General features: G+C 38.7%; 1 protein-coding gene, 2 non-coding genes and 1 pseudogene across 3 annotated transcripts; 3 read left to right on the top strand and 1 right to left on the bottom strand.

Annotated features, from left to right (window-relative positions):
- Positions 1-8: 8 nt before the first annotated feature.
- Positions 9-81, top strand: TRNAK-UUU. The gene has a single exon. It is a non-coding gene; the product is annotated as a tRNA-Lys (tRNA).
- A 1,942-nt stretch (positions 82-2,023) lies between these two features.
- Positions 2,024-2,095, top strand: TRNAM-CAU. The gene has a single exon. It is a non-coding gene; the product is annotated as a tRNA-Met (tRNA).
- Positions 2,096-9,222: 7,127 nt separating this feature from the next.
- Positions 9,223-9,793, bottom strand: LOC100590323 (annotated as a pseudogene).
- Positions 9,794-23,516: 13,723 nt separating this feature from the next.
- POM121L2 (POM121 transmembrane nucleoporin like 2) lies at positions 23,517-26,680 on the top strand. Its single transcript, XM_003271948.4, has one exon. The coding sequence runs from the start codon at positions 23,573-23,575 to the stop codon at positions 26,678-26,680; it is 3,108 nt and encodes a 1,035-aa protein (XP_003271996.2). The 5' UTR covers positions 23,517-23,572.
- Positions 26,681-27,668: the final 988 nt, after the last annotated feature.

Below are 27,668 nucleotides of genomic sequence, written 5' to 3'. Positions count from 1 at the left end.
TTTAGGGAGCCTGGGTAGCTCAGTCGGTAGAGCATCAGACTTTTAATCTGAGGGTCCAGGGTTCAAGTCCCTGTCCAGGCGCTAACAACATGTGTTTTACTTGCTTAGTGTGAGGAAACATCAAGAAATCAGTTGAATTTGACCTTAGCCAGTAGCAAAGATTTGAGAACAGAGGGCTAGGTGAAGAGTTATCTTTTTTTTTTGAGACGGAGTCTCACTCTGTAGCCCAAGCTGGAGTGCAGTGGCGCCATCTCGGCTCATTGCAACCTTCGCCTCTGGGGCTCAAGCGATTCTCCTGCCTCAGCCTCCCAAGTAGCTGGGACCACAAGCGTGCGCCACCATACCGGTTAATTTTTTTGTATTTTTAGTAAAGACGGGGTTTCACCGTGTTGCCCTAGGTGGTCTCCAACCCCTGAGCTCAGGTGATCCACCCGCCTCGGCCTCCCAAAGTGCTGGGATTACAGGCGTGAGACATCGCTCCTGGCCTGAGGAGTTCTTAAACATGACATCAAAAATAATTCGTGAAAGAAAAGTTGGTTAATTGTGTATGTGACTAGCAATTCGATGAGAGTCCTCGGGCTCCCCTTGGTAAAGTGCTCACCACTTTACCAAGGAAAATGAAAGAGGGCAGTCCTTCAGTCTTAGTGTGGACAGGGAGATAGAGTAAATGAGAAAAAAAAAAAAAAAAAAAAGAGAGCATGCTAGCCTTAGCCCATGTTCCATCATCATCCAAAAGCTTACATTACTAATGATAAAAGATTTGCAATATTCCAGAATGACCCTGTCTAGCGTCATCATAAAGGAAGCTGCAAACGAGAGCTGGTGTTCAGGCACTTCCTAAAAGCTCTGTTCCCTGATTGATATAAGCTACAAGAAAAGGAAGATCTTATCTTTATTAGTTTATTATTATTTTTTCGTGTTTTTGTCAAAACGGCCCCAAAAGGGATCCAGTCGAAATTGTAGCTGTCATGTAATAATTTGAGCTATACATCAGGTTTATCCTCTTTATTTCAGGGGCACCCTTTTTGTTTTGTTTAAAATCTTGTGCCTTTGCAAGCAAATGAAAAAACTCTCATTTGATCATTACATATTTATACATGAATTGAAATATCACTCTATACCCCATATATATGTACAATACTTACTGTCAACTAAAAATCTTAAAATTACACTGCTATCACTAATAATTTCATAAAAGTCAGAAGTTGGAAGTTGTCAAGCTCGTGATAATGGATACAAGTTTTGCAATATTCAAATTTTTGCTAGAAAGCCCCAATCTTATCATTGGTCACAATTACTGTCAGTTATTTTCCTTGAAGTGGCAGGCTCACTTGGTGAATTAAAAATTAAAAAAAAAAATCAGTCTGTCAAATACCAAGTCTTAATAACCATAGCTTGTTAATTATTCTTTCTAATAAAAATGGTGTTTTCTGAAAAAGCTGCTAGTTATGCTTGTAACGGAATCAGTTGGAGGAGTGCTTTTTCGGGAGATAATATTGTGCTGAGGTATGCAACAGAAGTCCTTTATGTATACTTCCCATTTCGTCACACAGAACACACACAACTCGAGTTGAACTTTAATAAAATTAATCATTTTTACTGCATCAAGGGAAAAACATCTCTTCTACGATTGTCTATGAAATTTTTTGATAGAAACAAATAAGACTGTTAACACGATTCCTCTCCGGTGGCAGCTGCGTTCGCTCCACGACTGCCTGGATTCTACCCGAGAAGACTACGCATAGTGTTTTGCTTGGAGCTCTCCTCCTAGGCTCGCTGTGATAAACGAGTGCTTGCTAAGAGGCTCAGACGATCTTCGGCAAGTTGGAAAAGCACAGATCTGGAGGTTATGGCCTGAGGCCATCTGATTATCGAGTAGCGAGTCTTCGACTTCCTTGGCAGAGATAGGGACAGTGTAAACGATCAGATACAAAATGAAATAACTAGAAAACGAAAATTTTGTCTGTACTGAAAGGTGATTTTGATGATTGAAATTAAGATCAGCAGTCCCCAAAAACCAGTTAGCAGAGTGGCGCAGCGGAAGCGTGCTGGGCCCATAACCCAGAGGTCGATGGATCGAAACCATCCTCTGCTATGAGTTTTACAGCTAAATGCACACGCAAAAAAAAAAACCAAGTCCCTAGGTTTTATGCGTTCAACCATTCCTGAAAACCGGCATTTCTGCTCTGAGTTATGTGTACCTTTGAAATCTCACCATTCTCCCAAAAGTCACCTACTTCGCTGAGCCACACCGTCCTACATTGGAAAATTCCTTTCCTCCCAGGTGTCAGACAAACAAAAGTATACACTCAGCTGAGATGCTTTTTTATTACTACGTTGTATGCGATTTCACCGTGGAGATGACAAGACCCACATTTACTTCTGTTAATTGCCAGGACATTCTCTTCCTTATTAATTATTTGCTTTAAAAAGTATTTGACAACATATAATAACTTTATTGTTTTAAACTAGTTGCTCTCCACCTCTCTGCCTTTGTCATTAACTTTTGTTGTTTTTCTTGGTTATCAGAAAAGTCCTTTTTTGGGTGCCAATGTTAAGTTCAATAACTATTTGCTGAAGACAATCAGTTGGTTCCACCTCTTCAGTCTTGCCTTTTAGAAATCGTAGGTAAATGAATAAGGACTGTTGTATTGATCCTATTTACATTAATCCTATATAGACCAGTTTGATTTCTTAGACTTAGTGCAAAATAAATAAATAAATAAAAAACCAAGTAACAGCTCACTAGCGAATACAAGTAATGTTCAGAGTACATGAATACACTTCTGTTCAGTGAATTGACTCCATGGAATTCAAACCACCTCCTTAGCTGTCTTTTCTGAGTTCAATAATTCATTTACAATACCAGTCAACATTAGCGATATGTGCTAAAATCATTTCTCATTATGAATAAGAATCTCTTCTTAGGACCTATGTGGCTTGGCTGGTACAATACCAGACTTTTACTTTGAGAGTAAAGGGGTCAACCTCTTGCCCAGATGTAGTGGCAGGCCGAGTGCAGTGTCTTACACCGGTAATCCCAACATTTTGGGAAGCGGAGGCAGCTGGATCACTTGAGGTCAGGAGTTCGAGACCAGTCTGGCCAGCATGGTGAAACCCTGTCTCTACTAAAAATACAAAATTAGCCAGGTATGGTAGCACATGCCTGTAGTCCTTGCCACTCGGGAGGCTGAGGCATGAGAATCGCTAGAACCAGGGAGGCACAGGTTGCAGTGAGCCCAGATCATGCTACTGCACTCCAGCCTGGGCGACAAAAGCAAAACTCTATCTCAAAAAACAAAACAAAACAGATGTAGTGGCGTTTTCTGGTTTGTGCAATAAGGTTTCTCTCTATGTATTTGAGTGGGCATACTTAAGAAACCATACCTGAAGTGTCTCATACATACTTGGATGTGATTTAAATGCTAAATTCTGGAACCCTTAGGCCCTTTTGGAAGGTGGTGAGTGTATTTTGTGAGAGAGACTGGGGTCATAGGTGGACAGAGGGCTATCTGGTTGGCAGCCTCTGAGATGACCCCCAATAATCTCTACCTCCTGATATTCTTGCCCTGGTGTAGTTCCCTATGTCCCAGGGTGGTCTTTGTGTCTAATGTAAGTGACAGATCTAGCTCTAGAGAGAAGCCAGTTACTATGCCACTAGCAGTCCTGTTTAATAGCCTATTTGGGGAGGGAGTGAGCCTTCCTGCCAACAACCACTAGGGAGATTGGAAGAAGATCCTCCAGACACAGTCAAGCCTTATGATGACTAGAGCCCTAGCCTGGCATCTTGATTGCAACCCCCAGGAGGAACTCCGAGCTGGAACTACCCAAGTACAACACATTGATTTTCTGAGTTACAGACACAGTAAGATAATAAATGTGTTGTTTTAAAGCACCACATTTGGAGTTATTTCTTACAGCAATTGATAAGCAATACAAATCTCAAATAAATTAAGTTTATAACTTAAGGCTCCCTGGACTATTCAGGAAATGCACTTCCAGGATGCCGATCTACTGTAGGTCACCTTTGTGGCTTTGATTTATCAAGATGAAGATATTTTCTATTTCTTTTCTTTACTTGGTGCATTCCTAAGTGACAAGACTACTTTTCGGGCAGTTCACTAGGGATGATAGTTGAGTTTTCTCTCTAGATTATTATTAATCTGCATGTATGACACTGAGGACGTGTGGAGTGGTTCTCCATTTTCAGCAGGTCCTAGTGGCTTCAGTTTTGCTCAATGTAGAAGCTGCTAAAGCATAAGCCCAAATTTGCCTCCATGAGCAAGAGCTCTAAAAGCGTAAACAACTGGGTGTTGTGGTGCTCTGCTTATCTGTGTTCTCATTTCCTTTTACATTTGTTTTACATGTCTCTTAGGTTTCTTTAATGTTTAATCACTTCATTGTCTAAAACAAACTTTTAAAGAATTGATTTAGAACATATTTTAATAAAAGTACAAATCATATGGGTATAGGTAAATGAATTTTCACACAGGAAGCCTATGAGTAACCTCCATCTAGATCAAGAAATAAAATATTACCAGCACCTCAGAGACTCCCTTTATGCTGCCTTTCAGTTACTTTTGACTTCTTCCTCTAAGGTAACAACCATCCCAACTTCTAACAGCAGAGTTCACTTCTTCCTATCCTTACAACTTATGTAAATGGAGTTGTATTGTTTTCCCTCTTTTGTATTTGTTTACTTTTACTCAATTATGCCTGTAAATTAATCATTGTTACTAAATGTAGCAGTAATTTCATTTTCATGGCAGTAGAATGTTCATTGTATTTTTACTACCCCATTTATTCTATTGTTGATGGACACACGCTGTTTCTATTTTGGGGCTATTACAAAAAAACATCAAAAAACAGGAACATTTTTGTATATGTCACAGTGCACAAATGTATTCATTTTGTTAGATTTATACACAGGAGTGAAATACTTTCACCTTTCACATTTACATTTAAAATCCGTTGATATTAATTTTTGTTTATGTAATTTATAGGTCAAAACTTATTTTTCCCCATTCGATATCCAAAGAATGTAGTACAACATATCAAAAAGACCACCAATTCCCTCACTACTATACATTGTTATTTTTTTCATAAATTGTGTTTACAAATATTTGGTTCTGTTTCTGGATGCTGTATTTTGTTACACTGTTCTATGTTTATATCATTATGAAAATTGCCTACTAACTTAATTATCATAGCATTATAATAAGCTTTGATATCTATCTATGTACATCCCCTCATTCTGTGCTATTCAAGGTAGACTTGGCTATTCTTGGATCTTTGCCTGGTTATAGAATGTTCAGAATGAGCTTGTCAATTTTCACAACAATAGTATCTTTTAATTTAGTTGCATAGACTTTATAATTTATTTTAAGGAGAATTGTAATCTTTTATTCTTTCATTCAATTAATACAGTATATCGTTAGAATAATTTAGGTATGCATTACATTCTTTTGGCAACGTTTTATTGTTTTTTGAATAGAGGTACTTCACAGTTTTGTAAGAGTTATTTCTAGGTTGAAAATGTTTTTTGGAGCTATTGAAAATAATATCTTAAACATGTTATCAAGGTATAACATACATACATAAAACTCCACCTATAAGTATAAACCTTGATGAAGTTTCACAAACTGAACACACTCATGTAAACAGCATCCACGGAATCAAATTATAATGTATTATTAATGTATTAAGGAGTGTAATCTCAGGGAAGGCTATTTAGGGGAAGAAAGTGGGAAAAATTGATTGATCATGGCCAGACATGGTGGCTCATACCTGTAATCCCAGCACTTTAGGAGGCCGAAGTGGGAGGATCAGTTGAGCTCAGGAGTTCAGGACCAGCCTGGCGAACACAGTGATACCCATCTCTACTAAAAATACAAAAATTAGCTGGATGTGGTGGTGCACACCTGTAATCCCAGCTACTTGGGAGGCTGAGGCAGGAAAATCACTTGAACTGGGTAGGCAGAGCTTACAGTGAGCCAAGATCACGCCACGGCATTCCAGCCTGGGTGACAGAAAGACACATCTCAAAAAAAACAAAAAATTATTGGTCAGCTACTATATCCAACCGATCAAAGTTTTGCTCCATAGAGTATTAATAGCCCTACATATAGAAGTTGTGCATGTGCAGATATCAAAGATCTCTCAGCAGCTCATGTTTCAACAGCAACAGAGAAGCCTTATAGCAGAAGACGAGAAGTTCAACAGAGGTGAACAGTGAAGTCCTGTTGTTTTCTGCACTCAGAGGAAATTGGTTGCCATGACTATTGGGGTAAAATAAGTTGCAAGGTAAGATGGCAAGAGAATCAGAGGTGGCACATAAGATATATCTGATACCCAAGAGTATGCTTGTCTTACAAAATATTTTAGGAAGTGTTCCTTTCTCTCTGTTGCTTGAGAGTTTGTGCAAGATTCATGTTATTTGTTTCATAAATATTTGGAAGAATTCACCTTTGAAGCAGTATAGGCCTGGAGTTTTCTCTGTAAGAAGGTTTTTAAATTACTGATTGATTTGTTTAATAGCTATTTAAATTTTCTATTACTTCCTGTATCAGTTTTTGTAACCTGTGTCTTCCTAGGAATTTTTTCATTTCATCTACATTTTCAAATGCATTGCCATGTTATTATTTATAATATTCTCTCATACACTTTTTACTGTGTGTAGGGATGTATAGTGATGTCCTTTTTTTTATTTTTTAATTTTTATTTTACTTTATTTTTTGAGATGGTGTTTCACTCTTGTTGCCCAGGCTGGAGTGCAATGGCACGACCTCGGCTCACGGCAATGTCCGCCTCCTGGGTTCAAGCAACTCTCCTGCCTCCGCCTCCAAAGTAGGTGGGAGTACAGGCGTGAGACACCATGCCCAGCTAATTTTGTATTTTTAATGGAGACAGGGTTTTGCCATGTTGGCCAGGATGGTTTCAAACCCCTGACCTCAGGTGAGCCGCCTGCCTCGGCCTCCCAAAGTGCTGGGTTTATAGGCATGAGCCACCACGCCCAGCCTATTTATAATATTCTCTCGTATACTTTTTACTGTGTGCAGGGATGTATAGTGATGTCCTATTTTTGTTTCTGATATTAGTAATTTATGTGAACTCTTATATATAAGAATATACCTAATCAGACTTGCTAGGTAGTTATCAATTTTGTTAATATTTTCAAGTAACCAGCCCTTGGCTTTGTTTATTTTCTTTATGTTTGTTTTCCATTTCATTTTTCTGCTTTTAACTCTCTTATTTTCTTCTTTTATGACCTATAACATTATGATTTCCTGTTCTTTCTAAAAGCCCTTAAAAGTTTATATTTTTTTAGCATTTTGTTTTTTTAAATGTATTCAAGACTATACCTTTGTCAACTGAAAAATCATGAGATGTATAAATTTGGAAAGAATACTTTACTTTTTAATAGTTACAGCCTGTGAGCTGGCTATACTGACAGGTTGGAAAGTGTAGCTTCCAGCCAAAGCCAGAAGGAGACACTTTGAGGGAGGAGGGGTTGGGCAGGAGTTTTATGCTGAACAGGTTTGCTAAACATACATATTTAACAGGTTATAGGAGGAGTTATGAATATTTTCAAAGGGGGAATGTGCATATACATGGTAAGTAAACATGTAAGTTACATGTCACTTACGTTTACTATGTTACTATGGAGTTGAGACTTAATATTTAAAAAATTACAATTAGCCCCTATATGTCAAAAGGTGAAGCAGGGACACGGAGGTGAAGCCGGCACACAGAGTTAAAGCAGGGACATGAAGCAGCCTCTGTAAACTGGCCAGAACCAGTCTGTGGTTGGTGGTCGTTTTATTAGGAGAAGTTACTGAAACTAGTCTGTTGTCTTATCAAAGCTGTAGTTATGGCTTGTGAAATGGAGGGATCAGTTAGTCAGTGTTTGATGGGTGGTGAGCTGTAACTTTTTTAAAAATATTATTTATCTTGAAGCCGGTGTTGTTTAGCTGTTAGAGAAAAAGGAAAAAAATTAACCTTGTGGCAATTAGAATACAGTTTATTTTTTAAGTGTATGGGTGTGTGACTTAACCCTTGTCTAGCGTGGCCTTAGGTCTTGTTTATAATTTGCTATCTTATTGCCACCAACAGTCCCCCTCTCCCTCTCTCTCTCTCTCTTTCTTTCTTTCGAGATAGAGTCTTGCTCTGTAGCTGAGGCTGCGGTAGCGCATTCTCGGCTCACTGCAACCTCCATCTCCCGGGTTCAGGCGATTCTCCTGCTTCAGTCTCCTGAGGAGCTGGGATTACAGGCGTCCACACCCGGCTAATACAAAGAGTTCATTTCATTAGTCTTATGATTTCTATTTTAACATTAATGCTGGTCAGTTGTGTCTAAACTACAAAATAGAGGAAGTATGACGAGGTGTATCTAACTTCCCATCCTGTAACCTCCCTATATTTGAATCCTTTGAAATTTGCATAATCATATGTCCATGTATCTGTTTAGAAACAGAAATAAATTGTGTTCCATGACAAGCATCTTTTGGGAATTCATGAATCTAATCAACTCTATAAACCCACTGCAAAATTTGTGCAAATAAATGGTTTACAAATTTGAGAAATATACCAAGAAAGTATGGAAAAAAGAGCAAATATTGTTTATTTTAAACTTATTTACAGGGCATTTTGGACATATACCGATGCGAAGTACTAATAAACATATAAGCCAATTCAGGAAATAAAAGATTACAAATGAAGGTGAAGTCATCTATATTCCCAACTCTTTTCACATCTTCTTCCAAACCCCTTAAAGGTAACCACTACTTTGAATTTGATTTTTACCATGTCCTTACATTTCTTTATTTTTACTACATTAGAATTTGTATTGATATAACTTTTCATGTTTTTAGAATCTGTATGTATTTTACACTTCACGTATTCATCTGCAATGTGGACATTTATGCTTGAAGAAACTTTCATAGATTGAGTCACAGTGGATTATTTTTTCTCAAATTTTTGCCTAGGTGCAATCAGGACTAAATTTATTTTTTATTTTATTACATATTGTTTCTCTTCAAGTATGACAACCGAATGAATAAATTTCTTTATGTTTTTCTTTTCTTTTTTTTTCTTTTTCTTTTCTTTTCTTTTTTTCAGACAGGGTCTTGCTGTCTCCCAGGCTGGAGTTCAGTGGCGTGATCTTGGCTCATTGCAGCCTGGACCTCCCAGTACAAAGGACTAAATTTCTAAACTCAGAAAAATTTAAAAACATATTCTCTTGTGGTTAAAATAATTTTTATCAGGATTCCTTTCATGCAATAGAAAGCTGTGTGGTAAGCAGGGGGAAATAATCATATTTAAAATGGCACAGGTTAATCCAGAAACTTTATTATCATAATTAATCGACATCAAAGTGCAGATAATTGGGTAGGAAGAGGAAACAAAACTAGTAATGTTCTCCAGGATTAAGCTGTTCTCATATATGGAGTTAATATAAGTGGAAAGATACACGTTAGTCCCATAAAAGAAAACAAAGCGGCTCACCAGCAAGAAGAAAATATGACTGGCTTCTGTTTCAGGAAAAGATTATGGAGAGAGACTGATACTGTGAATATGAAAGAACCATCTTTTGATGCCTTAAGAAAATAGTCACCATGTAGAAACTAGTCCAAATCATGAGGAACAAAAAGAGGAAACCTTGAGTAAATACAGCACTTCAAAATATCATTGCATGGTAGTATATAAACTGTCTTGTTTTACAGTATATCAGAGAATATACAAGTCCAACATTAGTGGATTTGCTGGTGGCTACAGTGCTTATAATGACCCACATATTGATTAGCCTGTTGTTTATTTAGGAATAAATCAATAAGGGAAAAATTTATGTGGAGATTTGAGGTTTGAGCCATGCCCACTTGGAATGACAAGGACTGATAATAACAGCCTGAAATGTACTCAGGAGAGAAGAAGTACATACATAAATGCCCCGTGTCATTTTATAAATGTATAGCCCTGTTTCACAACCAGTATCAACAAAAGTACTTCTAATTCCGAAGGATGACATTATATATGGAACACCCCTGATGATAACTGTTATAACATTAGCCAAAGTTAGGTGCATGAGAATCACATCTAAGGGGTTCTTCTGATGGGGCCGAAATAAGAAGATGTAAATATATGTAATGAATAGCAGTAAGTTCCCCATGAGCCCAATACCAGTTTGAAAGACAAAATTCCCAGTGTTGTGTCACTTGAATACAAAATATTCACGGTTTTCTTGGATCTTTTGAGTGAAGCCAGCACAGCCTAAACAGCAGCATAAATATATTCCACATATGAAAGTCTAGCAATCACTGAATTCTTAGAAAGAAATTTCAGTTTGGGCATGAAAATTATCATGAACGAGGGACAAATCTATCATGAAAGAGGGACAAATACTCAACTATATGTGAATTCATTACATTTTTGTGGGATTTCCAGAGGCTGGATGCCATGTATTGTTCAAATATCTAGAGAACTGAGTAAGTTTACGTGGCAGTTGGGCTTTGCATACACATTTTTACCATTTGTTCTAGCCCATTTTTCAGGAGTAGTCTGTTCTATTTTAAAGACAATTTCCCATGTAATAAAAAACAATTTTATTTCAAATTCTAGTATTGTATTTTAATTATAAACTTATAACTTGAAATATTTTGTACTTTTTTATACACAGGTAATATTTATAACCTATAAATAGCAATATATGAATATGAATCCACTTTTCAGAGCGCTAATTGTACCACACTGTTATTTTATGAATAATGAAATGTGTTTATAGAATATGGTTAACTACTGAGTAATTTCTGTCATTAAATGCTAAGTTTGCTTGTTCTGAAGAACTTTCTTTGCTTAGGAAGCGTATTTAATATTTTTACAAATGTAGTAAAGGTTTAATTGAAGTTGACAAAGTGATCAAATGTAATAAGGTATTAAATCAATTTACTTTCCAGTTAGCCAACATGGTTGATGAAGTCTTTTTCATTTAACAGATAAACAGCCCTTCTCCTGACACTGAATTACCATCTAGTTATTACATAACTTTTTATGTTTCCTTATAGCAAAGTATATTATAAACTTGGTCTCCAGCTTGCCCTGCAGTATTCAGAATACTGTACACATGCACACACATCCTATTGATTCTGTTTCTCTGGAGACCTCACACTTAGACACCAAGGAAGTGGAAATGCAACCTGCATGCCCAGGGCCAGGTGCATGCCCCAGAAAATCCTACAAGTACCCTGATTGATCTTTGGAGTCCATGCAAGCAGAAGATGATAGCTAAGGCAGAGTTGCAGGTGGCCTGGCTTAGAGATAAGGAGTACACCAGCTCAGAGCCCATCTGCAAAGACCAGAGTGTTGGTTTTTTTCTCCCTCTAGGTATTTATGAAAATCTTTGTCAAGTCACTGGCTGACTGCTAAGGTAACAGAACTTCAGTGACAACACATGACAAGCAATGTAGTCTTTGCAAAAATAGTTTGCGAAACTCAGTAAAGAAACAGATGACTGAAATCCTCAAACATCAAAAATAACTATAGCAAACCCTGTGGAGGAGAAAACATCTAATATCCAGAGTTTCCAGATTATAATATTCAAAATGTCCACTTTTCAACAAAAAACTACAGGGCATAAAGAAACAGAAATATGTGGCTCATTCACAGGGAAAAAAAGAAATGGAGAGAAACTATCCCTGAGGAAGCCCAGACATTGGGTTTGCTAGATAAAGACTTTAAATCAACTGTCTTAAATATGCTCAAAGAGCTAAAGGAAACCATGAACAAAGAAATAAATGAAACCAAAAGAATGGTGTATAAACAAGTAAAGAGAATATAAACATATAAAGGGAATAAAAAGATAGAATGTTAAAATGGAACCAAATAGAAATTATAGAGTTGAGAAGTATCATGGTTTAAAAATTTACTAGAGGTGCTCAACAGCAGATATGAGGATGCAAAAGAAGGAACCATTAAGCTTGAAGATAGGACAATTGAAAATATCCAGTCTGTTCATGCCTGCAATCCCAGCACTTTGGGAGGCAGAGAAAGGCAGACCGCTTGAGCCCAGGAGTTCAAGACCAGCCTGACTAATATGGTGAAACCCCGTCTCTACTAAAAATACAAAAATTAGCCATGCGTGGTGGCACGTGCCTGCAGTCCCAGCTTCTCAGGTGGCTGAGGCAGGAGAATCGTTTGAACTAGGGAGATGGAAGTTGCAGTGAGCCAAGATCATGCCACTGCGCTCCGGCCTGGGCGACAGCAAGACTCTGTCTCAAAAAAAAAAAATAAAAAAAGTCTTCACAATCTTGTGGTAAGAAAAATTTTCTTAGGACATAGAAAACACTAACAATAAAAAAATGTTAAATAGAATTTCATTAAAATTAAAATCTGCTCTTCAAAAAACACCATTAATAAGATGAAAAAAGACAGCCAAAAACTGGTAGAAAATATCTGTAATACATATATCTGACAATGAACTTGTATCTAGGCTATATAATTTACCTCACAACATCACAACAACATAATACCTATAAAATAAGGAGCAGCTGGGCGGGGTGGCTCACGCCTGTAATCCCAGCACTTTGGGAGGCCGAGGCAGGCAGATCACAAGGTCAAGAGATCAAGACCATCCTGGCCAACATGGTGAAACCCTGTCTCTACTAAAAATACAAAAATTAGCTGGCCATGGTGGCATGTGCCTCTAGTCCCAGCTACTTGGGAGGCTGAGGCAGGAGAATCACTTGAACCTGGGAGGCAGAGGTTGCAGTGAGCCGAGATCACACCACTGCACTCCAGCCTGGTAAAAGAGCAAAACTCCGTCTCAAAAAAAAAAATAATAATAATAATAATAGTAATAAGGAGCAAAAGATTTCAATACTTCATAAAATAAGATTAATGAATGGCCGATAAAGCATTCAATAATGAATGCTCAACATCTTTATTCATTAGGCTAATGTAAATTAAAAACACTGTGAGATGCCACCACACACCCACTAGACTGGTTAAAGTTATTAAAGTTAACATACTGAAAATACCGAGTGTTGGCAAGGATGTGTAGCAACTAAAACTTTTAAGTTCCTGGTGAGAATGTAAAGTTGTTCAAATACTTTGGAAATCATTGGACAGTTTTTATGTGTTTGAAGACATGCCCAAAGAACTGTATCCTAATTTTCATAGCAGCTTTTTTTGAAATAGTTGAAAATTGGAAACGACCTAAATGTCCGTTAATGTGTGAATGAATAAATAATGATATGTTCATATAACGGACTATTACTCAACAATAAAATGAAATGCACCACTGATACATACAACAATGTGGATGAATCTGAAGAACATTACTCTGAATAAAAGAAGACAGGTAGAGCCGAGTGCAGCGGCTCACGCCTATAATCCCAGCACTTAGGGAGACCAAGGCAGGGGAATCACTTGAGGTCAGGAGTTCGAGACCAGCCTGGCCAACATAGTGAACCGCCATCTCTACTAAAAATTAAAAAATTAGCCAGGCATGGTGGTGCGCACCTGTAATCCCAGCTACTTAGGAGGCTAAGGCAGGAGAATCTCTTGAACCCAGGAGGTGGAGGTTGCTGTGAGCCGAGATCGTGCCACTGCATTCCACCCTGGGCGACAGAGTGTCTCAAAAACACAAAACAAAACAAAACAGAAAGAAAGAAGCCAGACAGAAAAGAAAAGTTACTCTATTCTCCATTTATAATAAATCTTATGAGTCACAACTAATGTAATAGAAATTAGAGCCGTTTGTTGACTGGGCCCAGGTCGTGGGTGCACTGATTGCAAAAGAACATGTGGGAAATTTAGGGAGAAGAAAATGTTCTGATTGAGGTGGTTGTGACATTGTGTGTGTGTGTTGTGTGTGTGTCAAAATGATGAAACTGTACAACTTAAAATGACTCTTTTGTACATAAGTTATACCTCAATAAAGTTTATGCAAACACATACACAAAACAAGAAAAATAGGATTAGTAAGATAGAAAATTCAGAGTATATTGAATTAAATAGAAAGAAGATTAAAAATATATTAGATGCAACAAACAACAAAAACGGAAGAGAGAAAAAGTAGGTAAAGAAGGAATAAAGTGAAGAATTAGTATTAATAAAAAGAAAATCAAAAAGAGGAAATATTAAAAAGAAAAATAATTAAATTACTGAAAGATAAGAAAAGTATTGGTGATGGCTAAAATATAGAAAAGTTGTGAACACGCTTTTAGAATAAACAGCAACCAATAAGTGAGTCAGAGAAAGTACTTGAAGAGGAGAGAAAGGTTATAAATTAATATCCAGATATGCAGAGAAAGAGGAAAGAGAACACAAATATATATAATTAGTATGGCATTTTATTTACAGCATGTTATGTAAAATCCTACAAAGGAAAGTTTGGGAAGAAGAAAGTAAAGTAATAAACCAATATGAAAATAGCAATGTTTACAAAAGGAAAATGATTTTACTTTAAGACAATCTAAAATATCAAAGAGTTTAAAAAAATAGAAAAATTAAGCAAAGACATCAAGGAGGGAAAATATATTTTTTAAAATAATACCTGAATTGTTAAATATATTTCTAAATCATCGATACTAAAAATTAAAAGAACAATTAAAAGCAGTGTTAAAATAAAATCAGAAATATTGTTTAACAGAAGAGGATTTAAAAAGAATATAAACCTGAGGTCAGGAGTTCAAGACCAGCCTGGCCAACATGATGAAACCCCATCTTTACTAAAAATACAAAAATCAGCCGGGCGTGGTGGCACACGCCTGTAATTCCAGCTATGCCGGAGGCTGAGGCAGGAGAATCACTTGAACCCGGGAGGCGCAGGTTGCAGTGAGCCGAGATCGCGTCATTGCACTCCAGCCTGGGTGACAAGAGCAAGACTCCATCTCAAAATATAAAATAAAATATAAAAAGAATATAAAACGTTTTCAACTTAAATATAAAGATGATTTTTAAAAGAATATAAAACATTTAATAAAATAAGACAATATGCATAGAGAGGGAATAGAAATTGAGAGGGAGCAGTAGAAAGAGAAAAAGAATGAAGAGAGAGAAAAAAGAAAAATAAGATATGAAAATCAGTGAAAAGAAAGTGTACAATAAGAAATAGACACTATAGGCCGGGCGCAGTGGCTCACGCCTGTAATCCCAGCACTTTGGGAGGCCGAGGCGGGCAGATCACGAGGTCAGGGGATCGAGACCATCCTGGCTAACGCGGTGAAACCCCGTCTCTACTAAAAATACAAAAAATTAGCCAGGCGTAGTGGCGGGCGCCTGTAGTCCCAGCTACTCGGGAGGCTGAGGCAGGAGAATGGCGTGAACCGGGGAGGCAGAGCTTGCAGTGAGCCGAGATTATGCCACTGCACTCCAGTCTGGGCGACAGAGCGAGACTCTGTCTCAAAAATAAATAAATAAATAAAAAAGAAGTAGACACTATAGTAATGAAAGAAACAATACTAAAAGAAGATACAGAATGAGAAAAAAGAATGCTAGAATTTGGAGAGTTTTGTGTGAAAAACTGTAAAAGGACACCAAAAGAATAAAAGTCATACAAATCCACTTCTGAAGTTAGAGAAACGCAAAACCACCTGAGGAATGTTGTGAGCTTTAATCATAGAAAGAACAGCTTTAGAGAGAAGTGGTTGTAAGAAAAAAATATAAAATATCTGGAAACTATGCAAAGCATTTCAAATATAAATTTGAAAGCATTTCAAATGTGAAAACATGGACCAATACAAAATAAGTAGAGAAAAATAAGGGAAGTTATAACAGTAAAGAAGAAGAGGTTATCCAGAAAGGAGCAGTAAAGAGAAATCCATAATTGGATTTTTAAAAAATTACTTAAGGTATAAAGTATAGAGAAAAAGGATGGTAGAATAAAAATGCCGAGGAGATGTAACACATGAAATTAACTAAAGCTTGATTAAATAATATCAAAATAGTATATAAAGTATGGGGAGAATTTTTAAAATAAAGAATATCAAAGTAGAAAATGAAATATATAGAGAAAGAATACAAAGATAAGGTTACTTATTTAATAAATACTTGCTGAGCACTTATGTGTCAAGCAATGTTCGAACACTTTACAGATACTTAACTAACCCTCACAAAATCCTGTGAGGTAGGTAAAATTATTATTCCAAATTTACAAATGAGGACAAGAAGAGATTGAGTAACTTGCCCAGGTTCTCATAGCTCATATGTTGCAAAATTGTACTTGACCCAGGCAGTGGAGCCCATCCTGTTAACCACTACTGAGAAAATAAGTAGCAGAGAAGAAAAAGAGAAATGAAAGAAGAGAGAAAAAACTTTAAAAAAGAACAAAAAGGTAAAGAGTCAGTATTTGGTAACCAAAATTAATGAAATAAGACTGAAATAGAGGATGGAAAATACAAAGGTTGAATTACATTAATTTTGGAAGAGAAAGAATAGGAGTTGTACTGGCTATTAAATTTGGGGGGACCAATGCAAAATGAAAACACAAGAGGCCTCTCGTTAATAAATTACTAAGAATTTCAAGACAACGACAGCAGAACATTAAATCACGTATGGGGCCCTTCTATACATGGAGAAATAAGACAAGGAAAAGCTTTCAAGAATCCTTAAACCTCCTTGGAATTCTCAGAGCAGGGGCCTTTGAAGAATATTTACCTCAGGAGATTTCTGCTGCCCACAACTGCAGGCAGGTGCTCTCGTGCTGTGCAGAGGCCAAGCCTGCCTCCTTCACTTATAGGGAAGGCTCATCTGCATTTTGACTTGTCATCCTTAGTGCACCTGCCTTTGTGGAGGGTGGATTGGTCTGATGTGTCCAGAGAAGCTGCAAATAGCTCTTCCAGATGCCAAGTATCATCGTGGTGAATTTATTAGAATTATTAACTGAAGGTGCAAAGCCACCACCTGGAAACACACACTTTTTCCTGCCTGAACAATGCAATAGAATATTCTGCTGCATTCCCCAAGGCTCTAGGACTGTGATGGGAGAAATTAATCAGTTTAATTTCACTCAGCCAATAAAATTACCACGAGTTTTGCTATTGCTTAGGCCTTGCTGCATCTTCCCAGAGAATATTTTTTCCCTTAAGATGCTGCTATGACGTTTTTCATTTAGAGCGAGTTTATATTTCTGAAGTTTCCTTAAAAAGCAAACTTAATACTGTTCTGTTTAATGAGTCAATTCAATTTTTAATTGAATTCTCAGTACCTATATTAGTTGGTATGTACAAAGTGATTTTCCTAAGATTTAAAATTTTTACTGTATTTTAATTGCTTCCAACAACTTGTGTTAAATATTATGAAGCATATTTTACTGTGAAAATTTGAATGTACACTCAAATGACATACACACAGAAATGCAATATATAAAAGTAGAAATACTTTTTTGCAAATACAAATTTACCCAATAAAACTGAAGGAATAAAATATTGCCAATACTTTGAAACCCTAAATCTGCCCTTCCCAATCCCATCTTCCTTTCTTCCTCTGCAGAATCATTATTTTATATTTATCATTCTTTTTGCTGTTCTCAATTGATTTGCCACATATCTATGCATTATGAGAGAATATGTTAAGTTTGCATGTTAGCATCATCCCAGCAGCACTTCACTCTGTAATAGCAGTAAGTTCCAGCAGCAATTAGTTCACGTTTTCAGGGTTGTTTTCCACACTCCCAGAACAAGCCTCATCATATCCTGTCAGAGATCACAGCACCAGCTGGCCAGTGACCCCTCCTCAGAGATCTGGCTTCAGCACTGAGTCCCTTTCTCTAAGCTTCTAGCTTCTAATAACCTCACCTCTTGCACGTGTGTTTCCTCAGCTCTTGGGGTGATAGCTGTTTCTTGCTGTTACTACTGTTCCTTTTTGCCTTTTTAGTCTTCCAATACCCATTTTACCAATTCCATCTAATAATCCTGTTAAAATAATCAGTGTGATCTCTGTTTTCCTTACTTGATACTAATACACCTCATGTGTATGAATCAAAAGACAAAATTTATTTTCCAGTTTTTGAACTTTATATATATATATACGGTCTTTTTATTCTTTGCCTGCCTTCTTTTGCACAACTTTTGGTTTGTGATATTCATCCATGTTATTGAATGTACCTGGAGACCATTCACTTTACATTGTGGTATTGTATTCCCCTGCACAGGTATATCACAATTAAATTATCTGGTGTTCGTTTTTGTGAATACACATTCAGATACCTTCCAGATTTTTTATATTCTAAGTAATACTGCTATAAACATTCATGCATTTGCCTTGTAGTACAAATGTATAAGCTTTCTATAAGGCGGTGGTTTCCCAAATATTGGGTTTTATAGTTTTAGCTCTTATATTTAGCTCTTTAATCCATTGAGTCAATTTTTGTATATGGTGTGAGGTAAGTGTCAAACTTTGCTGTTTTGCACATGTCTATCAATTTGTCCCGGCGCCATTTGTTGGAAAGACTGTTCTTTTCCCACTGAATAGTCTTGGACTCTTGGAAAAAGTCAGTTGACCATAGACATATGGGTTTATTTCTGGCCTCTCAACTGCAGATTCCATTCATCTATATGTTTATTCTTATGGCAGTACAACATTGTTTTAATTACTGTTGCTCTATAGTAAATTTTGAAATCAGGAAGTGTGAGTTTTTCAACTTTGTTCTAGTTTTTCAAGGGCTCCATGCAATTGTAGATGCATTTTTAGGGTTGAAGAAATTCCCTTCTATTTCTTGTTTGTTGAGACTTTTTAACATGAAAGAGAGTTTAATTTTGTCAGACGCCTTTCTTCATCTTTTGAGATGATCATGTGGTTTTTTTTTATTCTGTTGACGTGGTGTATCACATTAACTGATTTTCAGAATTTAAAACAAACTTGCACTTTTGGGATAAATCCTACTTGGTAATGATATCTAATTCTTTTTATATGTTGTTGGACTCATCTTGCCGATGTTTTGTTCAGTATTTTTATGTCTGTATTCATAAGAAATATTGGTCTGTAGTTTTTTCTTGTGATGGCTTTGCCTGGTTTTGGCATAAGGGTACTGGTACTGGCCTCGTAGAATGAATTGAGAAGTGTTCCCTCCTCTTCTGTTTTTGGAAGAGTTTGTGAAGAGTTGGTATTAATTCTTTTAAATGTTTGGTAGACTTCAACACTGAAGCCGTCTAAGTCTGGACATTTATTTGTATATAGTTTTTTTATTACTAATTTATCTCTTTATTTATTATAGGTCTATTCAGATTGTCTATTTCTTCTTGAGTCAGTTTCAGTGGTTTGCGTCATTACAGGGATTTGTCTATTCCATCTAAGTTATCTAATGTTTTGGCATACAGTTTTTTGCAGCATTCCTTTATAGTCTTTTTATTTCTATATGGTTAGTAGTAATGTTCACTCTTTCATTTTGGATTCCAATAATTTCAGTTCTCTTTTTTTCGTAGTCAGTCTAGCTAAAGGTTTGTTAATTTTGTTGATCTTTTTGAAGAGCTTGTTTTTCATTTCATTGATTTTCTTTACATTTTTCTATTATTAACTTCATTAATTTCACTGTTATCCTGAATTTTGCTTCTGTTTAGTTTGGTCTTTTTCCAGTGTCTTAAGGTAAAAACTTAGTTTACTCATTTGATATCTTTCTTCTTTTTGAATTTGGGCATTTATAGCTATAAATTTTCCTCTAAACACTAATTTACCTGACTCCCATAAGTTTTGGTATGTTGTTTCTTTATTTTCATTTATCTCAAGTATTTTCAAATTTATCTTAATATTTCTTCTTTAACCCACTGGCTATTTAGAAATTTAATTTCCACATATTTGTGGATTTTTAAATTTCTCTCTGTGTTTGATTTCTGATTTCATTCCATTGCGATCAGACAAACATACTTTGCATTATTTCTATCCTTTTCAATTTATTTGGATTTGTTTTATGACCTAGCATAGGATCTATCTCAGAGAATGTTCCATATGCTCTTGAGAAGAATGTACATTCTGCTGCTGTTTAATGGAGATTCTATAAATATTTGTTAGGTCTAGTTGGTTTATAGCATTCTTCAAGTCTTGTATTTCCCTACTGATCTATTCCTTAGTTGTTCTATTCATTACTGAAAGTGGGGCACTGAGGACTCCAACTATTATTTTTGCATTGTATATTTTTCTCTTCATTTCTGTCACTTTTGTCTTTATGTATTTTGGTGCTCTGATTAATTGCATAGATTTTTATAATTGTGATATCTTCCTGATGGATTAGCCCTTTTTGTCCTTATTTGTCCCTAGTAGCATTATTTGTTTTAAAGTCTACTTTGCCTATTCGTATAGACATTACAGCTTTTTTTGGATGAAGTTTGCATGACATATGTTTTCCATCCTTTTACTTTCAATTTACTTGTATCTTTAAATGTAAATGGTGTCTTCTCTAGACAAAAGATAGCTGAATACTGTTTCTTTATCCACGCTGACAGTCTCTGGCTTTTGATTGAATTGCTTAATATATTTACATATAACATTATTATTACTGATATATTTGGATTTGTCTGGTATTTAACTTTTTATTTTCTGTATGTCTCATGCTTTTTTGGTTCTTCCTTTCCTCCTATATTCCATTTTTGCATTAAGTAAATATTTTATACTGTAGCATTTAATTTCTTTGATGATTTTTCCACTATAAATTTTGAATTATTTCTTCAGAGGAAATAATTCAATAATTCCTAGGTCTTATTTGTCATATACCTTATCAGAACACTTTCAGATTTATACTAACTTAATTCCAGTGAGATATAAAAATCTCACTCCCATATAGCTCTTTCTCCTATTTCTCCCTTTTAATCATATTATTGTTATACATATTACAACTATAAATATTACAAACCTAACATTATTACAATTATTACTTTATATAATTTTATGTGTTTTGAATAAGCTGAGAGAAACAAAAGAAAAAAATGTGTGTGTGTGTATATATATATAGCTTATTCTATATTAATCTTGTTATTTATCATTTCTGGTTTCTTTATTTATTCCTATAAATTTGTCTTACTATCAGGAGTTATTTCCTTAGCCCAGTGCCCCTTTCTTCTCACCCACCTCCTTTGTGCTGTTATTAGCAGATATATTACATTTCTATATGCTATAAGCCCCCAGATACATAATACGCATATAGTTTTGTACAATTAATTTTTGAATCAGTTAAGATAAGAACACTTTTATACTGTCTTTTATAATTACGTGATTACCTTTACCAGTGCTCTTGTTTTAAATGTGTATTTGAATTACCAAATGGTGTCACCTTCAGTCTGAAGAATTTCTTTTAGTATTTCTAAGGCAGGTCTTCTAACAACAAATTCTCTCAGTTTTTGTTTATGTGGGAATGTCCTTATTTTGCTTTCATTTTTGAAAGGTAGCTTTGTTAGATATAGAACTTTGGGCTGACAGTATTTTTTTGTTGAACACTGAATATCTTTTCCCACTGCCTCTGGCCTCCATTGTTTCACACGAGAAGTCATTGTTAATTTGTTTAGGGTTCTTCTGTAAGTGATGAGTCATTTTTCTCTTGTTACTTTCAAGATTTTCTCTTTGTGGTTGTCTTTCAGCTCGTTTACTTGACATGTCTGTTTGTAGAACTCTTTGTATAATCCTATGTAGAATTTGTTGAGCTTTCTGGACATATAGATTAATGTTTTTCAATTAGATTGGGAAGTTTTCAGCCACTCTCTTTGAAAATTTTTTCTACACCTTTCTCTCTCTCCTTTCCGAGTGCTTTCATTTTGTGTATGTTGGTGTGCTTAATGGTATCCCACGTTTCTTTACCATCTCTCCTGCAACCACTGTTGCACTCTGTTTGCTATCTCTATTGTTTTGCCTCTTCCAGGTTGTCATACATTTGAAGTCATCCGTAGCCTTTTCAGATGGTTCCATTCACTTAGCAATATGGATTTTAGGTTCCTCTATATCTTTTCATGACTTGATAGTGCATTTCTTTTTAGTGTTGAATAATATTCCATTGTATGGTTATGCCATAGTTTATTCATTTGCCTGTTGAAGGACTTCTTGGTTGCTTCCAATTTTTGGCATCTATGAATAAAATTTCTATAAGCATTCACTTGCAGGTCCTTATGTGGACACTCACTTTAAGCTCATTTGGATAAACACGTGGATTGTGGTGGTTGAAGTGTATTGTAAGACTGTGTGTGTGTTTTAGCTTTGTAAGAAATTGCCACACTCTCCTCCAAAGTGGCTGTACCATTTTGCATTCTCATCAGTAATGAATGAGAGTACTTGTTGCTCCACCTCCTCCTTAGCATGTGGTGTTTTGAATTTTAGCCAATTGAATAGGTGTGTAGTAATATCTTACTGATGTTTAATTTGCAATTATAGTATCTTACTGATGTTTAAATTGCAATCAGTAGCATTTACTGATGTTTAGTTATATATAGCTAAATACTGACATATAGCATAGGTCAATGATGTTTGGCATCTTTTTATACTGTTTACCATCTGTATATCTTCTTTGACGGGGTTTCTGTTTAAATATTTTGCCCATTAATTTTTTACCTTATTATGAGTTTTAACATTCTATGTATATTTTGTATACCAGTGCTTCAGCAGATGCATACGTATTATGCAAATATTTTCTCCAGTCTGTGGCGTGTCTTTTCATTTTCTTAACAGTGTCTTTCACAGAGCAGAAGAGAACAGGAGGTGGCCTGAGCAAGGGACTGAGCCAAGTGCTTGTGGAGGGCTCAGGTTCTGGGCCGTAAGACGCGATTTCCCTTTCGCCCACTCCGGATCTCTGAGGCCACTCCTGACAGCAATCGCCATGAGTTCTGCAAGTGAGAATAGGAAGGAAACCTGGATTCGGCCGCTGGGAGACACAGGTGGATCTCAAAGGTGGCTGTGCGGCAAATGACTGACACCTACTGGCGGCGTCAAGAGCTGCAGAAAAGGAGAAGCGCTGGAATCCTCAATCAGCTGCCTTCCCGACTGCTAGTGCCACAAATGCCGTCTGGGCGGCACAGATCCACTGGTCCAGATCTCCAGTCCTGCGCACCTACGAAAGCCGCCCGCACTCACCCCGCGGGGCGCGGATAGTGCTCCCCACTCAGACTCAGGGGATCCCGCGGGCCGACAGATCTGCGCCGGGGCCCTGAGCCCCCTGAGCCCGTACCTTCGAGGCCGGTAATAGTCGGAGCCTGAAAACTGTGCACCCACTCGACTCCAGCTCTGCGCCACTTGGTGAATCCGGACCACAGGGTCCCAGACAGGGGCCGACGCCAGGGGCGAGGGGCCGTGCGCTTCCTCTCGAGTTCCTCTCCCCGCGCCAAGTACTGCAACTCGCTACGGAGAGAGCAGAGGTCTGACCGCCCCGCTGAGATCTCAGAACAGCAAAGCAAGTTACTGGGACTGCCGAAGTCCCGCGTGTCCCCCGTTCCCGCGGGTGCCAGGCCTGGAGAGTGCTAAGCGCCTTGAGACTCGCGCTTTCCTAGCGCGTGAATCCCAACCGTCAACCGAACACTGCGCTCTTTGACTCGGTCCGATTCTGCAGACGTCCGAAACCTCGGAAGCCAAAACCTTGCTTGAAGTCACTGACCGCGCCGCGTCTCTCCTCATGGGCAGTTTCCTGAGCAAACTGGGACTTTCGCCCTCGTCCCCAGCCCAGGTGCGCACCGACTTGCCCGAGAGGCCCACGAAACGCCGGCCAACTCAGCCCCTTCACCAAGTTCATCGGGTTCAGTTCGTCCACCGCGCCCACCCTGCCCCACGGTATAGACCTGTGAGGAGGCGGCCAAACCTGGATCCTGCCAATCCAACCACGTGGCTGGCCAACGAGGCTTGGAGGCGCTTTCCCATGAAGAAGTCCCAGAATTCCCCCCTGGGGCCTCTCCCTTCAGACTGGTGGGAAAGTTACGTAAAGAGGACTATTTGGTCTCTTCGACATCCCAGGCCAATTTGGAGCCCAGTGACTATCAAGATCACTCCTCCTGACCAGAGAGTGCCCCCTTCCACTTCTCCTGAAGATGTAATAGCCCCTGCAGGACCCCCACCCTCTGAGGAGCTCTCAGATCCATGTTCAAAAGAGACAGTGTTGAGGGCCCTCAGAAAATGCAGAAAAGGGAAAGGGAGGTTGGAAGAACCACTATTCCCTGAGAGCTTGGACAGTAAGAGAAGGAGTCCAGAGACCAGACCATCCGCATTTAAGCCCCTGATGAAAAATGGAACCCTCACTTCTTTTGTGCCCAGGCCTGGGCCGCTGAAAAGAAGTCTCCACTCCTGGAGCTCAGATCACAGCTTGACTAAGAGGCCCAGTTGCTCCTCCATGAGCTCCTTGGCCAGCATATACAGAGGTGGTCCCCTCAGCTCCAAAAGGAATGCTATTTCCAGCTCTTACAGCTCTTCCAGAAATTTCTCAGACCCTTGGAAGAGAAGTGTTCCCAGTGTATCATTCGAGACACCAGAGTGGCCAATAAAAAAGGAAAAAAGTTGTCATCGGCCTGACTCTCCAGTCCCACTGGTATCAGATTTTGAGTCCCTAGGAGCATCTGAAAGTTCTGGGCAGCAAAACCAAAAGAGTCCACAGCTGCCGTCTAGCCCTGAGAACCTGGTGTCGGAGATCCCACCTCCCCAGCTTGGTTATGCAGTCTCTGATGAGGACTTGACCTTGGAGAAGAAAGCTGAGCTACAGTGGAGCAACAACGCAAGAGAAGATACAACTGAGGTCACCACAGACCCTGTCCCTGAGACTTGGCTTGCTATTCAGCCTTCCCTATCTCTCACTCTGCCTTCTTCAGAAACAGATCTAACCCAGGGGGCAAATCCTCAGTTGGAAAACCTAAGAAAAATGCAGAAGTCTCTAGGTCCACTGGCCTCTCCACAGTCCACGGGAGCAGCAACCAGTGTGGCCCATTCTTCTTTGAAGGCACCCAGCCTACCGACCCCACCTGGGTGCTCACAGTCAGAGCTCCTTCCAGGCACCTCTCCAGACTCAAAGCCCACAGCTACTTTCATCCTGCTGACCCCCACCTCTCCCACATCACCAGTTACTGACACCACCTGGCCACCTTCAACCTCTCAGGCTGACAGGTCTCCCATGCCCCCAGACCCACCTGCACCACCCACCATCCAAAGTACTTTGCTTGGAATGGTGAGTAGCCCAATATCCCATCTTTCTGCATCTGCACCTCCTGATGCAACTTCTGCTCACCTCATGTTAAAACCGATTTTGGGGCCCCTGCACAACAGCGAGATTGGAAGCTCCTCATATTCCAGAATTTCAGTCACAGCTGCAGCATCTTCAAGCTATTCCCTCTCCACAACTCAGGGCACCTTAACTCCTACCTTCAAGCCTATCTTTGGCAGCATAGATCCACTTAAAACTATGCCCATGATAGCTCCTTTCTCCTCCAAGCAGACCCCTCCTCCATTTACTCATGCTTCTACCCATCATTTCCATGGCCTGGTCAAGGCCACCTCTGTGGTCATGTCCACCACCCTAGCCAGCTTATCTAAAGACTCTGTTTTTAAGCCACCTTTGGATTTTGGTGTAGTGAATGTTACCAGTGCCATAGGCAACACTTATTCTGTCCCTTCCACTTGCGACACTTTCCTGCTTGGGAATGCTCGGGCCTTCAGGGCTGACTTTACCCCAGCCACAGGATTCATTTTCCCACCACACCACCATCCTACCATTCCTACTGTGCACACAGTCACCATCTTTACCCAGGTCCTTTCCAGTGCTGTACAGATATCCCCTAGAAGCAGCACTGCTAATTTCAGGGGTATGGACAGCCCTCTGCCTGCTTCTGCCCTAGTATCCACAAACTGGCCTGCATCAACCCCCGGCATCTCCAACCTGACTCCAGCAATCACAAGTCCCTTGGGATCAAGCTCAAGGCCACATTTCCCACTATCCCAAGGAGCTAATCCCCAGCCTGCATTTGGTGCCACAGATGGACAGAAACAAGGGCCTTCCCAGCCAGCCCTTATGCCAAGTGTCAGTAGCTCTTTTCTTTTTGGGAGCTCAGCAGTGGCATTGCCAACCCCTGTGCCAACTCCAGCTCAGCCAGCCTTCATTAGTACCACACAGTCAGCCTTGGGGTGTTTGACACCCTCAGCCACCGCCTCTCAAACCCCTGCCAGCACCTGGTCAGGCATTGGCAGCATTCCAGCAGGTTTTCCCATCAGTCAAGCTAGTGCAACTGGGTTTAGAATTGTAATTCAGACCCACCAAAGTGGGGCTTTTGGCTCAGTGTTTGGCAGCAGAGCCCCACAACCTTTTGCTTTTGGGGGATTCGTGACCCCTATGGACTGTGATGAGTCTGGGATCAGAATGACTGGTCCAGACATGAGCTCCACCTCTGGAGCTTTCAGCATTGGAGCACTGCCTAGTGGGACCAGTAGCACCATGATCCCCTTTGGAAAAGGCTGGAGCCAGAATACTGAAGGCCTGCCCAGCCACAGCACAGCTTTTGCCTTGGGGAGAGCCAGCATTTCTGCAAGAAAGACTATGGCCCCCATTGCTCAAAGCACCCCAGTCCCTGGACAAGCTAAGACAGGCAGCAGTGTTGGCTTTGGGATGCCTTTTCCAGCTGCCCAGGGCTCTGTTGGGAGAGGACCTTTTAGATCATCAGCCTTTTCATTTTCCATTGGCGCAAAATCAAAAACCCCAAAGAATCGGGAGCAAGGGCATTCCCGAAGGCATCATGCCTACAAGAAGTAGCCTGTGTTCCCTGTTACTTGTACCCTGATTTGGACCTCAGTATTGTTTTTGAAAAACCTCAATGTCTTCCAATTTTCTAAAGTAAACATACTCCAGATGTAAAGCTGGAGCTTTAGATGTTCACATTGTGTGTCCTAATCTACATCCTTGAAGAACGTGAAGGACTAAACCATCTAGTGGTGATTGCAGATTGAGGCCAGGTGGAACCAAACCCCTTGGACTTGAACAGAACCTCACCTTCCCCTTCCTGTCCACTCCTCTCTGTGTCAGGTGTGCAGTGTGCACAGCAGCAGGATCTATAATATCCAGACTTTCCAAACAAGTTGAATGTCTATCAATTAGAACATTTTTTCTTACATCCCACCATCCCTACTGCTGGTAAACACTAACATGTTCTCTCTCACTCATTGTAGGTTGTCTTTTAGAGAGTGTCACTTAAATGGAATCAAACAGTATGTAACCTTTGGAGACTGGCTTCCTTCACTCAGCATAATGCCACTGAGATTTATCCAAGTTGTTACTGATATCAATAATTTATTTCTTTTATTGCTGATTAAAAATCCATTTTTAATTGTATTCAATTGTATGAGTATACCACAGTTCATTTATCCATTCACCTGTTGAAGAACATTTATTTCCATTTTTTCTCAAAAATAAAGTCACCATAAACATTCATTTTCAGGTTTTTGTGTGAACATATGTTTTCATTTCTCTAGGAAAATTTCTGGGAGTTGTATTCCTGGGTCATATGATAAGTGCATATTTAACCTTATGAGAAACTGTCAAACTATTGAGTTAATGACAATCTTATGAGGTAGGCACTGTTTCAGTCATTATTTTGCAGATGGGGACAGAACAATGAAGAAGCCAAGTAGCTTGTCTAAAGACACACAGTGAGAAAGTGACAGAGGCATGAATTGCATCTAGGGTGTTGGCAAGGATGCAGAGAAAACATTGTACGTTGGTGGTAGAAATGTAAATTAGTACA

The sequence above is a fragment of the Nomascus leucogenys genome, chromosome 22a, assembly GCF_006542625.1.
Source record: "Nomascus leucogenys isolate Asia chromosome 22a, Asia_NLE_v1, whole genome shotgun sequence".
In the NCBI taxonomy this organism is placed as follows: domain Eukaryota; kingdom Metazoa; phylum Chordata; class Mammalia; order Primates; family Hylobatidae; genus Nomascus; species Nomascus leucogenys.
This window is presented reverse-complemented; position numbering and strand designations above follow the sequence as displayed.

Bases quoted from the DNA above. Each gene is read 5' to 3' on its own strand.
- POM121L2 (XM_003271948.4), top strand. From the start codon at position 23,573: ATGGGCAGTTTCCTGAGCAAACTGGGACTTTCGCCCTCGTCCCCAGCC.